The 15,288-nt window shown below is 43.5% G+C and overlaps 2 protein-coding genes across 2 annotated transcripts in view; both read right to left on the bottom strand.

The window, feature by feature from the left end:
* The window catches only part of ATG14 (autophagy related 14), a 28,350-nt gene extending 27,430 nt beyond the window's left edge, over positions 1-920 (bottom strand). Inside the window, exon 1 of the mRNA XM_060753543.2 lies at positions 735-920. Within this exon, the coding sequence (XP_060609526.2) occupies positions 735-880 (146 nt within the window). The 5' untranslated portion in view covers positions 881-920. The remainder of the gene's footprint in view (positions 1-734) is intronic.
* A 2,070-nt stretch (positions 921-2,990) lies between these two features.
* Positions 2,991-14,902, bottom strand: TBPL2 (TATA-box binding protein like 2). The gene is made up of 8 exons (XM_067463230.1): positions 14,809-14,902; positions 10,970-10,973; positions 10,112-10,491; positions 8,682-8,769; positions 8,266-8,357; positions 4,577-4,744; positions 3,341-3,435; positions 2,991-3,090 (listed from the first exon to the last, which is right to left on the bottom strand). The coding sequence occupies exons 1-8, from the start codon at positions 14,868-14,870 to the stop codon at positions 3,011-3,013; spliced, it is 969 nt and encodes a 322-aa protein (XP_067319331.1). The 5' UTR covers positions 14,871-14,902; the 3' UTR covers positions 2,991-3,010.
* Between the last annotated feature and the right edge of the window lie 386 nt (positions 14,903-15,288).

Raw genomic sequence — 15,288 nt, 5'->3', positions numbered from 1 at the left:
AGCCTACCGGCTGTTAGGAATTGTGGGAGTTGAATTCCAAAACACCCGGAGGGCCCAAGTTTGCTTATCCCTGGCTTAGACTGTAACTCCCACGAGTTTTCCAGAGGTGAGGCCTGCATGAGGATGGACTACAACTCCCATGAGCCCTAGAGCTTAGACTGTAACTCCCCCGAGTTATCCTGAGGTGAGGCCTACAACTCCCATGAGTCCTCCTTAGTGAGCCCTAGAGCTTTGACTGTAAGTCCCACGAGTTTTCCTGAGGTGAGGCCTACAGAGGATGGACTGCAACTCCCATGAGTCCTCCTTAGTGAGCCCTAGAGATTAGACTGTAACAAGTTTTCCTGAAGTGAGGCCTACATGAGGATGGACTACAACTCCCATGAAACCTCCTTAGTGAGCCCTAGAGCTGAGTTTTCCTGAGGTGAGGCCTACATGAGGATGGACTACAACTCCCACGAGCCCTCTTTAGGTGAGGCCTACAGAGGATGGACTACAACTCCCATGAGTCCTCCTTAGTGAGCCCTACAGATTAGACTGTAACTCCCACAAGTTTTCCTGAAGTGAGGCCTGCATGAGGATGGACTACAACTCCCATGAGTCCTCCTTAGTGAGCCCTAGAGCTTAGACTGTAACTCCCCCGAGTTTTCCTGAGGTGAGGCCTACAGAGGATGGACTACAACTCCCAGGGGCGGGACTCCCTAGCGGGGCGGTCCTGGCCTTGCCTCCCTACCTACCGCTCGGCGTCGCGCCCGTCGAAGAAGACGAAGTCCCCGCCGCGGACGCAGTTGGCGCAGGTGAGGCGGCGCCGGGCGGTGTTGCAGAGCGGGCAGCGCTCCACGGCCACGAAGAGCCCCTCGTAGGCCGGGCCGGGAGACGCCATCTTGGCCGCCCGAAAGGTCACGTGAGGACTTTGTTTTCAACAAGGAGCATGCCGGGAAAGAGGAAAGGAGGCGAGGCGAGTGAAGGAAGGGTGTGACGTAATCAAGGGGCGTGGTTAATCAAAAGGGGGCGGGGTTAAACGCACGCAGTGACGTACAAAAGGGGCGGAGCTATTTAGGGTAGGCCGCGTCGCACTCACTTTCTGTTTCCATGGCAACGTAAGCAGCCATGAGAGTTCGAGCGGGGTAGAACTGCGTTAAGTCTACAGTGTAGACACATTCCTATATAAATTTGGGGTAAATATCCATCTGAAGAGATAGAGATAGGAATTACATAAAAATATAAAAATTATAGAAATAAAAAATATTAAAAATTATAGAAATTGTATAAATATGTAAAAATAATATAAATATACAACATTCATATAGATATAAGTAGATATGGATATAAATTATAGATTGATAAAGCCTAAATAAATAAATATAAATTAAGGTTATAAAAGTATACAAATTACAGAAATTGTATAAATATGTAAAAAAATATAAATATATAACATTCATATAGATATAAATAGATCTGGATATAAATTATAGATAGCTAGATAACCTAAATAAATAAGTATTAATTAAGGTTAATACACAAAGTTTATAGAAATGGAAAAATACAAATTATATAAACTGTATAAAATATGTAAAAATAGTATAAATATATAACATTCATATATAGATAGTTGTTGTTGTTCATTCGTTCAGTCACTTCCGACTCTTTGTGACCTCATGGACCAGCCCACACCAGAGCTCCCTGTCGGCCGTCACCACCCCCAGCTCCTTCAAGGTCAGTCCAGTCACTTCAAGGATGCCATCCATCCATCTTGCCCTTGGTCGGCCCCTCTTCCTTTTGCCTTCCTCTTTCCCCAGCATCATTCCCTTCTCTAGGCTTTGCCGTCTCCTCATGATGTGGCCAAAGGACTTCCACTTTGTCTCTAGTCTCCTTCCCTCCAGTGAGCAGCCGGGCTTTATTTCCTGGAGGATGGACTGGTTGGATCTTCTCGCAGTCCAAGGCACTCTCAGCACTTTCCTCCAGCACCACAGCTCAAAAGCATCTCTCTTCCTTCGCTCAGCCTTCCCTCAGGTCCAGCTCTCACATCCGTAGGTGACTACATGGAAGACCATGGCTTTGACTAGGCAATGGATCTTGGTTGCCAGTCTGATGTCTCTACTCTTTACTATTTTATCGAGACTGGACCTTGCTCTCCTCCCAAGAAGTAAGCGTCTTCTGATTTCCTGGCCACAGTCTGCATCTGCACTCATCTTTGCGCCTAGAAATACAAAGTCTGTCACGGCCTCCACATTTTCTCCCTCTATTTCCCAGTTGTCAATCATTCTTGTATTGTCAGTCATAATCTTGGTATTGAATGTTTGCCATATATATGTTGTGCTCTGCCCTGAGTCCCTTTGTGGCGAGAAGGGCGGAATATAAATGTTATATAGAGGTGTGTGTGTGTGTAAAAATTATATAAATATAACATTCATATAGAATCATAGAATCAAAGAGTTGGAAGAGACCTCATGGGCCATCCAGTCCAACCCCATTCTGCCAAGAAGCAGGAATATTGCATTCAAATCACCCCTGACAGATGGCCATCCAGCCTCTGCTTAAAAGCTTCCAAAGAAGGAGCCTCCACCACACTCCAGGGCAGAGAGTTCCACTGCTGAACAGGTCTCACAGTCAGGAAGTTCTTCCTCATGTTCAGATGGAATCTCCTCTCTTGTAGTTTGAAGCCATTGTTCCGCGTCCTAGTCTCCAAGGAAGCAGAAAACAAGCTTGCTCCCTCCTCCCTGTGGCTTCATATATAGATATAAATATAAGTTATATAAATAATGCAACATTTCAAGAAACTGTTTTTTAAATGATATTTATTTCAAAAATAGGAACTCAAGCTTCTCAAGTATTTTTCAACAAGAGCTGGGATTTCTATCTATATCAATATACAGATATGTACATGTGTATGTATTTGTTACATACCATATTTCACACGTAAAGAGCCATTTTTAGTGCAGAATGCAAAATGTGGTTGAACATATACAAACCTATATGTTCTTTATGCATTGTTTGTTTTTCCATTTCGAAATTAAGACGATTTCTTGAAACCTTTCAAGATCGGGTAGATGTTTTCGAAGGCTTCATATATCTCGGAACGGTCCTTGGCGCCTGGGAAAAACAATTGACCAAAAAAGAAATCATTAGATTCCCACTGAGAATGTAGTCAGCACTCCGGATCCATAGATTTGACCACCCACGACTTTAAAATAACCCACCTATTAATATTTAAGTATTATTTTATTTCATTATTTATATTCCACTTTTCTCCCAAGACTAATAATTCCATATTAAAAAAAATACAGATCCTACCCCCTGAGGCCCAGAACCCTTTAAAGTTTGCAATGCATGCATTGCTTACCTGTCAATACAACTTTTCCCGATACAAAGATCAGCAGAACGATCCTCGGTTTGACCATTCTGTAGATGAGGCCTGGAAACAGTTCTGGTTCATAGCTGCAATTTTTGAGTTTAAATGTCATTTGCAAAAAAAGTTTGAAGGTTTGAAACACATGAAAACTCATTCACAAGTTTGCAAATGTCAGAATAGATAGAGTTAGTAGCCCGCAGAAAGGCTCAAACCCCTTTTACTCTCAGTGTGATAAAAACTCAAAAAATACACACGAGTCTGTTGCTTTAAGTAGAAACAAAAATATAGTTCTATTCACTGTAGGATGCCATCCTTGAAGTGACTGGACTGACCTTGAGGGAGCTGGGGGTGGTAACGGCCGACAGGGAGCTCTGGCGTGGGCTGGTCCATGAGGTCACGAGGAGTCGGAGACGACTGAACGAATCAACAACAACAACATTCACTGTAGATCAGAAGCATAAAGCGAAACAGAAGAATTTTTCTCACCAATATACAACAAACAATATCTCTGGTGAGTCTTCTTTACACGACAATATGCAAACACATAACAAAATAAGACAGTCCCTCTACTTCAGTGGTTCTCAACCTGGGGTCCCCAGATGTTTTTGGCCTACAACTCCCAGAAACCCCAGCCAGTTTACTAGCTGTTAGGATTTCTGGGAGTTGAAGGCCAAAAACATCTGGGGACCCCAGGTTGAGAACCACTGTTCTACTTAGTTATCAGTAGAATGTCCTTATCTTGCCATAAACAAGCAGTTTCTCTGGCATTCCAAACGGATTCAGCTTCAAGATGCTGCATAACCACTCCCAGCAACAACCAGCGGTTTGTTCAGCCCAAACAAGCCAAATGCAAAACTCAAAGCTTGCAAACCTAATGCCTTGTTATATACTAAATCAGATAACACACCCAATTAACTTGAGCCAGCTGTAACAGAAGAGATTCCGATCCTCCCTGTTACTTAGAAAAAGCCTGTTGTAATCCTCTAGTAGCAACAGCAACAAAACTTTCCCCTTGAAATATTTGAAATGTGAGGTGTAACCTGCATTAATTCTACAATGTAGTTGAGTCATGGGCAAACTTCAATCCTCGAGGTGTTTTGGACTTCAACTACTATCGGCTGTTAGGAATTGTGGGAGTTGAACTCCAAAACACCTGGAGGGCCCAAGTTTGCATATACCTGGTGTAGATACATCCCTTATTTGCTCCCTATCCAGGTGAGGACATACCTGCTGAACTGCTGATGAGTGAGAACCAAGCCTTCCAGCCGGATAGAGAACTTCACATCGCAACTGCCAACCATGTTTTGGATTTTGAAATCCAGGAATTTCGCTGGGAAGCCAAGTTTCTGCACTACGCGAGCGTACTTCCGGGCAGCCAGCCGAGACTGCTCTTCACTGCAGGTTAATTGGAAAGGTGAGCAGCAAGGAGGTCATTTCAGGTCATGTTTGTGTCCCTGATCCCATCCATAAAGTTTTTTTCCACACCACTAAGTAACATGATTTTTGATCCTGAGTTATCAATGTCACTTGCTAATTGGTTCTATAATAAAAACACAGAGAAGTTTACTAAACTGCACAAATTTTCTAACAGTTTTCAGTGAATATTTGCTAGAGTTTCCACCCATTCAACCTAATCTGCTCCACAAAAACAAAATTTTTGGAGTAGAACTCACTGTGGTGCAATGGATTAAACCCTTGTGCTGCTGAACTGCTGACCTGAAGGTTGGCAGTTCGAATCTGCAGGACAGGGTGAGCAGTTAGCCCTAGTTCCTGCCAACCTAGCAGTTCAAAAACATGCAAATGTGAGTAGATCAATAGGTACCATCTCAATGGGAAAGGCAAAAAGACGCTCCATGCAGTCATGCTGGCCACATGACCAGGACGTGTCTATGGACTATGCAGGCTCCTCAGCTTGGAAATGGAAATGGATTTTTTTTTTTTTGTCGTGTCAGGAGCGACTTGAGAAACTGCAATTTGCTTCTGGTGTGAGAGAAATGGAAATAAGCACCTCCCTCAGAGCCAATGAGCACCGCTACCAGAGCTGGAAATTAAAGAAGCCTTTGCCTTTGTCTGTGTATTTCTGTTTCACTGTATGTCATTGTAACAAGGCATTGAATGTTTACCTGTGTCTGTTTATCCGCTCCCCTCAGGGAGAAGGGCAGAATATAAATAAAGGATTATTATTATTATTATTATTATTATTATTATTATTATTATTTTAAAGTAAGTGTTGCAAAATTAAACAGGAAATAACACTTTCAAACTAGGAACAGAACATTTTTTCAAATTTCATTACATAATGTAATAGAGTTGGAAGAGACCTCAAAGGCCAATCCCATCCGACTCACTTTTGACACACAGGTATACACAAGCCAAGCCTTCTGGACAGATGGCCATCCAGCCTCTGTTTAAAATTTCCAGAAAAGGAAACTCAACAGGGCTCTCAGATAATAATAATAATAATAATAATAATAATAATGCAAAGACTCTGGCACAAGCTAGTCAAGGTGGTCCCAGTAGTGATCGGCACACTGGGTGCAGTGCCTAAAAATCTTGGCTTGCATTTAAATATAATCGGTACTGACAAAATCACAACCTGTCAGCTGCAAAAGGCCACCCTACTGGGATCTGCACGCATTATTCATCGATACATCACACAGTCCTAGAAACTTGGGCAGTGTCCGATGTGTGATCCAATACAACAGCCGGCAGAATGATCTTGTTTGCTGTGTACAAATCTTCTTGTGTATCAAATATAATAAATAATAATACTTTATTTATAACCCTCCCTATTTCCAGACTATAGTATATCCCACTGTCATACAACTCATAACATCAGGGAGTTTATTCTAATGTTTAAGTGAAATCTCTTCTTTTCCTGCAATTTGAATCCATTGCTCCATTGTGTCCTAGTCTCCAGAGCAGCATAAAGCAGGATCGCCCCTTTCTTCTCAATGTGATCGCCCCTTTCTTCTCTCAGCCTTTCCTTCTCCAAGCTAAACATATCCTGTTCCCCATAGGATTTTTGGTTTACAAGCCTTTGACCATTTTGGTCGCCCTCCTCTGGACATCTTCCATCTGAACTGGTCACAAGGTTATTCCACGTGAGGTCTGACTAAGGCAGAAGAGAGTGGGATTATTCCTTTCCTTAATTTAGACACTATCCTCCTGTTGATGCAGATTGGTATAGCATTGGCTTTTTAGCTGCTGCATCTCATGTTGTTAACTCATGTTCAGATTGTTGTCTGGAAACCACGAATCCCTATGAAGATGGTCTTGTGAAGCTTAGCTTGGAGAAGGTGGTGATAGCTATGTTTAAATAGCGAAAGGAGATTGTGTGCTTTAATTGTTTTTTTTGTGTGTGTTTGAACATTTCTTTTTTGTTAAGACTATGTATTTTTCGAATGACACGCTCTGAACAACTGTAGTGCATGCCTTCCATTTCTTGCTTAATGGTATCAGCAAGGGTTGCTAATTGCAGCATCAGAAAGAGGGATCTCATGTGACATTGTCACACCTCTTCTGTAAGGGTACGTCTACACTGTAAAACTAATGCAGTTTGAGACTACTTCAACAGCCATGGCTGAATGTTATGAGATCCTGGATGTTGTAGTTTGGTGAAGCAACAGCACTTGTGCTGTCACGCGCTGGGCCTGTGAAAGAGTCTGTAGACAGGACGTGTTTTCTGAATGCCCAACGGGACGCCGGGGGTGCCTCGGCTGAGAGGCCTTTTGGATTTCCCCACACAAAGTTCTTTTAAAGACTTAGAAAGTTCAACAAAGTTTTTATTGTTGATTAAATCTTCAATAAATCAAACAAATACTTCAAGGCTTTGAATCAACTGGTGGCTTGCTTAAATCTTGTCCACAAGGGACAGGCAGCTTTCTTCATAAACTGTTTCTTCCTTCTACAAGGGAAATCCTTAACCCCTCCCTGGGCAATCTGACAAGCTCTGCTGGCATGGGCCCCTACACCCGGTCCAAATTGCGTTATGGCTGCCGCGTGGGGTCCTTACCAAACAGAGTCCTTTAGTAGATTTCCAAGAGGAAAGAAGGCTTTCAATTCCCAGCGAAGGCTGGCTGTAAAATCGTGGAGCTGTATTTCTCCAACAAAGAACTGGCTGTAGAGTTGTGGAACTAAATTCCCCAACAAAGGCTATGCTGTAGTTCTCTGTAGAGCTGTGGGACTGGATCCCCCCAGCAAAGCTGTAAAAGACTAAGCTTTCTACAGGTGGAATTGATTCACGTCCTGTACGAAAGGCTTCTCTGTGTGAACTGAACTAGAGGTCCCCCTTTTCCCTCCTTAACCCAGAAAAAAGGATGGAGCTAAAGAACATAATGATAATTGATGGGTCATTGGCCCTATTATTGCAAACCAAGGGAAGCCACCTTATTGCAAAATGCACGGAACTTTGGAAAGATGCAAACACTCAATAGAAAGGAAAAGAAGTTGGAGCTCCTGGTACAGCCGTACCAGCACAGCAGTGGAGATAGCAAAAGACCTTGTAAAATGACAACTCCTAGGATCCCATAGCATTGAGCCATAGCAGTTGAAGTGGTGACAAACTGCATTAATTCCACAGTGTAGACACACCCTCCATATCAGATTTATGCCTCAAAACCTGCAAGCCATGAATTGCCCTGAACCTGGCAAACCTATTTACAAAGAATGGAAATTCCATCTGAACACAAGGAAGAACTTCCTGACTGTGAGAGCTGTTCAGCAGTGGAACTCTCTGCCCCGGAGTGTGGTGGAGGCTCCTTCTTTGGAAGCTTTTAAACAGAGGCTGGATGGCCATCTGTTGGGGGTGCTTTGAATGCGATTTTCCTGCTTCTTGGCAAAATGGGGTTGGACTGGATGGCCCATGAAGTCTCTTCCAACTCTAGGATTCTCTGAAAGATGCCAAGCAATCTTACCTTTTGGCTCCCGTGCAGACCATTTTGCCAGAACTAAAGATAAGAGCAGTTGTTCTCGGTTCTCTGATTCTCATGATCACAGCAGCAAACCTCTAAAATTCAGAAAAATCCAGACTATCACTCAGTGTGCCCATGGTGCACCTTGTACACTCATTACAGCTATTATTTGCCTTGTAAAGAAGTTGCTTCCTTTTCTCCCACTCTCTCCTTCTACATTGCCATATAAACTCCAGAGTATCTGCTTTGAGCTGGATTAGATAGCAGTGTAGACTCATATAATCCAGTTCAACGCAGATAATGTGAAAGAGCTAAGTTTAACATTTTGCTTCCTTTTATCTCTTGTTGTTTTTTGGCACCACATCCTGCAAAGCACCCAAAAGCGAACAATTGCCAGGCGTTCCTGCCTTTTTCCTTACCTTGGGGTTGTATTCTGCATTTCTGGCATGAAGGGCTATATTCTTGAGGTCCAGCTTGCAAGCCAGGTTGACAGTGGCCACTATATTCCTAGGAGATCAAACACACGTTTTAAGGAGGGAGCACAACCCAAGGCAACACACAGTGATGAAACCCAAAATACAATTGCAGGTGGAACTCCACATTTAGACTGATACATCTGCAAAAATGGGAAAACCATGAATCAAACAATATTTCTTACTTACTTAGGCGATCCCTCGTTGTCTGAGTAGGATTGTCTTCCAAGATCAGTGCCCTGGCGGTGGGTCCGTAGGTGACTAGGGAGCCCTATTCTTGATCTGCATCTTCTCCCGCAGTGAGGGCATTGGTTTTCAGGTGGAAGGAGGTCCCGGTCAGGGTTGGCAAGATGCGCCTTCTTCTTGGCACATTTCTCTCTTTCGCCCTCCATTCATGCCTCTTCAAATTCTACAGCACTGCTGGTCACAGCTGACCTCCAGCTGGAGCATTCAAGGGCCAGGGCTTCCCAGTTCTCAGTGTCTATGCCAGAGTTTTTAAAGTTGGCTTTGAGCACATCTTTAAATCTCTTTTCCTGCCCACCAACATCTACAGCAATCTACAGACCTACTAAGAATATTCAACAAACGATATGTTCAGCAGAGGATAAGAGGGATCTTCTAACCATATACCACCGTGACTGCAGATGCAAACTGCAGCCAGGAAATCAGGAGACGCTTACTTCTTGGGAGGAGAGCAATGAAAACCTATTTACAAAGAAAGGAGATTCCACCTGAACATGAGGAAGAACTTCCTGGCTGTGAGAGCCGTTCAGCAGTGGAACTCTCTGCCCCGAGTGTGTTAGAGGCTCCTTCTTTGGAAGCTTTTAAACAGAGGCTGGATGGCCATCTGTCAGGGGTGCTTTGAATGCAATATTCCCGCTTCTTGGCAGGGGGCTGGACTGGATGGCCCATGAGTTCTCTTCCAACTCTATTGATTCTATGATTCTATGAAAGTTACTGAAAAGTTATTCCTGACATAACTTTAAATAGCAATGCTAAAAACAGCTGAAACAATCTCAAGGCTAGACATTGAGTGATAATTATGTGATATTGAGTGATAATTATGATGAGTTCTTGTGGGTTTTTTCGGGCTATAGGGCCATGTTCTAGAGGCATTCTCTCCTGACGTTTCGCCTGCATCTATGGCAAGCATCCTCAGAGGTAGTGAGGTCTGTTGGAATTAGGACAATGGGTTTATATATCTGTGGAATGGCTGGGGTGGGGCAAAGAGCTCTTCTCTGCTGGAGCTAGTGATTCCAGCCATGAAAGCCTTCGACAATACATTGATAATTATGATGATGTGTACCCCACTTTTCTCCCAGGACAGAGACCCATTTGAAGTGTTTTGCAAGACCCATCCTTAAGAGTTGACTCACTGTAATTGGGGAACGATGCCTGAACTTTCGGAGGTTGGCGTCATTGGAGTCATTGGGGTCACAGGGAAGAAGCCCCCCAGTGAATCAGATGATGGCTGAGCTGCGTTTCCATCCCTCGGCCGAGACGGACTGCTGTTGTCCAAAAACGACCCATTCTCTTGCATCTCCGACAGAGCGCCATGTTGATCTCTCAGCATGTTGTCCTCCTTGCTATTCTGGTCCAAATCGTCCGGTAGGAAACTGAGGTCCACCGAAGGGAAATCTTTGATTTTGTCGGCCTGGGAACTCAATGATATGTCCAAGGTTGGAGACATAGGCATGTCCGTTGCAAAGGGGCTCATGGGAGGGAATTGTTGTGGGCTGGTGGATGGAAGGTCATCCTGCAATAAATATAAGTGAGAAGAAGTGTTAAGACATTGGGTCTTGCAAAGTACTGAGCACTATTGAGTTTTGTATCCTTAGAGCTGAACTTTCAAACTCATTTTTATGGAGGGCCACATTAGCCTTATGGTTGCCTCCAAAGGGCCATTGAATCCATGGATGGAGAATCTGTGGTTACAGAGGGCCAACTATCTAGCTGTATGTATATGCAGGGGGTTGGCAGGGGGTTGGACTGGATGGCCCATGAGGTCTCTTCCAACTCTTTGATTCTATGATTCTATATATATATGTATATGCATATATAGTCGTCAGTATTCTTTAATTTTTACCCAGTTTGTGGTTCAATATTTTATTGAACAACAGCTTCCATCACTTTCGGTTATCTACCATGCGGACTGGGGTTAATGGGAATTGCAACCCAGTGGTACTTGTGGCTCTGCAGTTGGAAAAAGGCTAAAGGATATTTTAACCTCAGACATTTCTCCAGAGGACCTCTGGAGAAATTATGATGTTTAGCTGGCATTGCACCACCTGACATCCACCGGGAAGTAGTAGCCAATAATGAAAGAACCAAGGCAGTGACATCTCTGGCCCACCCCCTGTTCAATTATCAGCCAGCACACCAATGCCTTAAATCAAGAAATAGCTTTCTAAGAGCTACAGAGACATTCGCTGGAACACCTCAGCAAGCAAGAGTCCAAAAGTGGCAGGCTTAAACCCGGAACTTCAATCAATGGCTGATACCAAATGAGAGACTCCCCCCTGGCCACACAGAAGAAGACGGGGCAACTTGGAAGGCACTGAACAGACTGCGCTCTGGCACCACGAGGTGCAGAGCCAACCTCAAGAAATGGGGCCACCAAGTGGAATCCACAGGGAAGGAGTAACCAATAGTGAAAGGACCAAGGTAGTGACATCTCTGGCCCATCCTCTGTTTTGATATCAGCCAGCACGCCAATGCCTTAAATCAAGAAATAGCTTTCTAAGATCTACAGAGGCACTCACAGGAACACCTCAGCAAGCAAGAGTCCACAAGTGGCAGGCTCAAACTCAGAACCTCAATCAATGGTTGATACCAAATGAGAGACTCCCCCCGGGCACACAGAAAACTGGGCGACGTGGAAGGCGCTGAACAGACTGCGTTCTGGCACTACGACTTGCAGAGCCAAATACATTTTAACTGTACCCTAAATTTGCTTCTGACACAATAGATAGAGACCTCAGACATCATATCTACAATATAACAACAACAACAACAAGACTTTATTTATATTCTGCTCTTCTCACCCTGAAGGGGACTCAGGGTGGTTGTTGTTGTTCATTATTCAGTCGTTTCCAACTCTTCGTGACCTCATGGACCAGCCCACGCCAGAGCTCCCTGTCAGCCGTCACCACCCCCAGCTCCTTCAAGGTCAATCCAGTCACTTCAAGGATGCCATCCATCTTGCCCTTGGTCGGCCCCTCTTCCTTTTTCCTTCCATTTTGCCCAGCATCATTGTCTTCTCCAAGCTTTCCTTTCTTCTCATGATGTGGCCAAAGGACTTCATCTTGGCCTCTACTATCCTTCCCTCCAATGAGCATTCAGGCTTTATTTCCTGAAGTATGGACTGGTTGGATCACAATACATATACATGGCAAACATTCAGTGCTGCTTTTTGTATAGACAATACACAGAAGGAGGTGCCATAGAAGGTTGGGCTTGAGTCCAGGGGGTGCTGTTGCTCTATCCTCTTATGACGAAGAGCCATCAGGAGTTCCTCCTTCCTTTTGGTCACCCAGCATTTTCTGTTCTTATTTCTTTATGGCGTCATAGAACACCTCCCCTGTTTTTAGTGGTACCTAATTTCTCTAATCACAGATAAAGCTGTTTTCGAATTGCTTAGGTAAACAATGAGCAAGGCTGACAGTTGGCTGCTCATGCCAATCCGGGGTTTTGAACTTGAAACCTTTTGGTTGATAGATCTTATCACTGCTGATGATTTACCAGCTGTGCTAAATCTCCGGCCCTAAACCGCAAGCTTTGTATCTAAATCCAAACCTCTCTCTCTGACTAAACAGAACAAACTGCAGTCTTCAGATATTGCTGTATCCCAATGGGGATAATGGGAATTGCAACCCAATGACACTTGTAGTTCTGTGGTTGGGGAAAGGCTAAAGGAAGTTTCAAACCCTTCATCATATCTACAAACCATGCATCTAAATTCAGACCCACTCTCCTGACTAAACAGAACAAACTGCAGCCTTCCAGATGTCCCTGTATCCCAATAATACTCCTGACCTCACAATCGTGTTAAAAAACAAAGTATGGATTGTCGATGTTGTAATCCCAGGTGACAGCAGGATTGATGAAAAACAACTGGAAAAGCTGACACAATATGAGGATTTAAAGATGGAACTGCAAAGACTCTGGCGCAAGACAGTCAAGGTGGTCCCAGTGGTGATCGGCACACTGGGTGCAGTGCCTAAAGACCTTGGCCTGCACTTAAACACAATCGGAGCTGACAAGATTGCCACCTTCCAACTGCAGAAGGCCACCTTACTGGGATCTGCACGCATTATTCGCCGATACATCACACAGTCCTAGACACTTGGGAAGGGTCCGACGTGTGATCCAATACAACAGCCAGCGAAGTGTCTGCTGTGGACTCATCTTGTGTTTCAAATAATAATAATAATTTATATACCTATAATAATATATAAGAAGCTTTTCCTCTCTGATTGAAAACTAAAGTGGCTCACAACATTAAAATTAATACAATTTATAACCCTGAATACATAAATATGCAACTATTCTACAGTTCCTCCGAGTAAGCTTGGAAATAATTTCACTATGGCCACATCTACACTGCCATATAAAATCCAGGTTATCTCCTTTGATAATCTGGATTATATGGTAGTGTAGAAGGGGCCTACGTAACACAATTTTTGTTCCTGGGTTATAAATGTCCTTTCCTAATTGGTTCTATCATAAAATCATGGAAAATGTTTATTCAACTGCAAAAACTTTGTTTTTGTGGGACATCCTGCAGCGCATATTGCTCTAGTTTTTCAATGCATCTCTCTTTGAATCTCAACCAATTTCACATAGCTTGTGGCAATAGCAAAAACAAAGTTTCTGGAGCAAAACAATTACTTTCAAAGTAAATTTCGCACAACTAAGCAGGAAATAACACTTTCAAATCAGGAACAGAAAATCGTTCAAATTTTGTTAGTGTTATAAATGCCACTCATAGTTCCTAAAATGCCTTTTGGGGCCACGGAAAAATGTCGATACCTATCTTGAGTTCCTATATCAATAGAAACATGGGATAGAAATAAAGTAATTGTTCATTCGTTCAGTCGTTTCCGACTCTTCGTGACTTCATGGACCAGCCCACTCCAGAGCTCCCTGTTGGTCGTCACCACGCCCAGCTCCTTCAAGGTCAATCCAGTCACTTCAAGGATGCCATCCATCCACCTTGCTCTTGGTCTGCCCCTCTTCCTTTTTCCTCTCATTTTCCCCAGCATCATTGTCTTCTTTAAGCTTTCCTTTCTTCTCATGATGTGGCAAAAGTACTTCATCTTGGCCTCTACTATCCTTCCCTCCAATGAGCGGTCGGGCTTTATTTCTTGAAGTATGGACTGGTTGGATCTTCTCTTTTGCCCTTTCTTCTTTCACCTTGATTAGAAGGCTCCTCAGCTCCTCCTCGCTTTCGGCCATCAAAGTGGTGTCATCTGCATATCTAAGGTTGTTAATGTTTCTTCCAGCAATTTCCACCCCAGTCTTGCATTTGTCAAGCCCTGCACATTGCATGATGTGTTCTGTATACAAGTTGAATAGGTTGGGGCAGAGTATACAACCCTGCCATACGCCTTTCCCAATCTTGAACCATACCAAAAAAGGGAAATGCTAAAGACTGCTCAAATATCTTACAGTGGCCCTTATTTCTCATGCCAGTAAGGTAATGCTCAAGATCCTGCAAGGAAGACTCCAGCAATACATGGAGAGAGTTGCCAGAGTTGCTAGGTTTAGAAAAGGCAGAGGAATGAGAGACCAAATTGCCAATGTCCGCTGGATAATGGAGAAAGGCAGGGAGTTTCAGAAAAACACCTATTTCTGTTTTGATTGTCTATTCTAAAGCCTTTGACTGTGTGAATCATGATAAAGTGTGGCAAGTTCTTGGGGGGTCTGGGCATACCAAGCCACCTTATCTCTTTCCTGAGGAATCTGTATAAGGACCAAGTAGCAACAGTAAGAAAGAAAGTAAATGAGAAAGCAAATAGATAAAATGGGAAATAAGTTGAAGGGATTTGCCCTAAAACCATGTTCAGGATACTTTCTCTTTACCTGGTTTGTGCACTGGTCTAAGTAGTTCTCTAGGGAGAAATCTCCATCCATGGCTCTTCCAGGGCAAACTCTGGGAGAACTCACTTCTGAATCCTTTAGAGTAGGTTAAATGTTCAGCCCCAACTTCATATTTCCAGCTCAGGTGAGTCAGGTAAATATCTGCAGCTGTGTAAATGAGGATGCAATGTGGAGATCCAGATGCACTTAATGAAAAAGGCTGACATTGGGATCCAAATACATTCCTAGGTGAGTGGGAATAAAGCCAGTTGCTTCTGCAGAGTAACAGGACCCAACTTCATTTCCTCAGCTTGTTTCTAAGGTGCAAGATCCCTTTGCATATTGATATTCCAAACAAATGCAGCAGCATCTTTAAAGCATCCATTGGAATGCAATAAATCAGCAAGGACATAATGTTACTCTCCATTATTTTGTATTATTTTGATGTGTCTGTACCTATCTTGAGGCACTG

This window comes from Anolis sagrei, chromosome 1, assembly GCF_037176765.1.
Source record: "Anolis sagrei isolate rAnoSag1 chromosome 1, rAnoSag1.mat, whole genome shotgun sequence".
In the NCBI taxonomy this organism is placed as follows: Eukaryota; Metazoa; Chordata; class Lepidosauria; order Squamata; family Dactyloidae; genus Anolis; species Anolis sagrei.
Note: the sequence above shows the minus strand (reverse complement) of the source record. Positions and strands in the feature narration are given on the sequence as shown.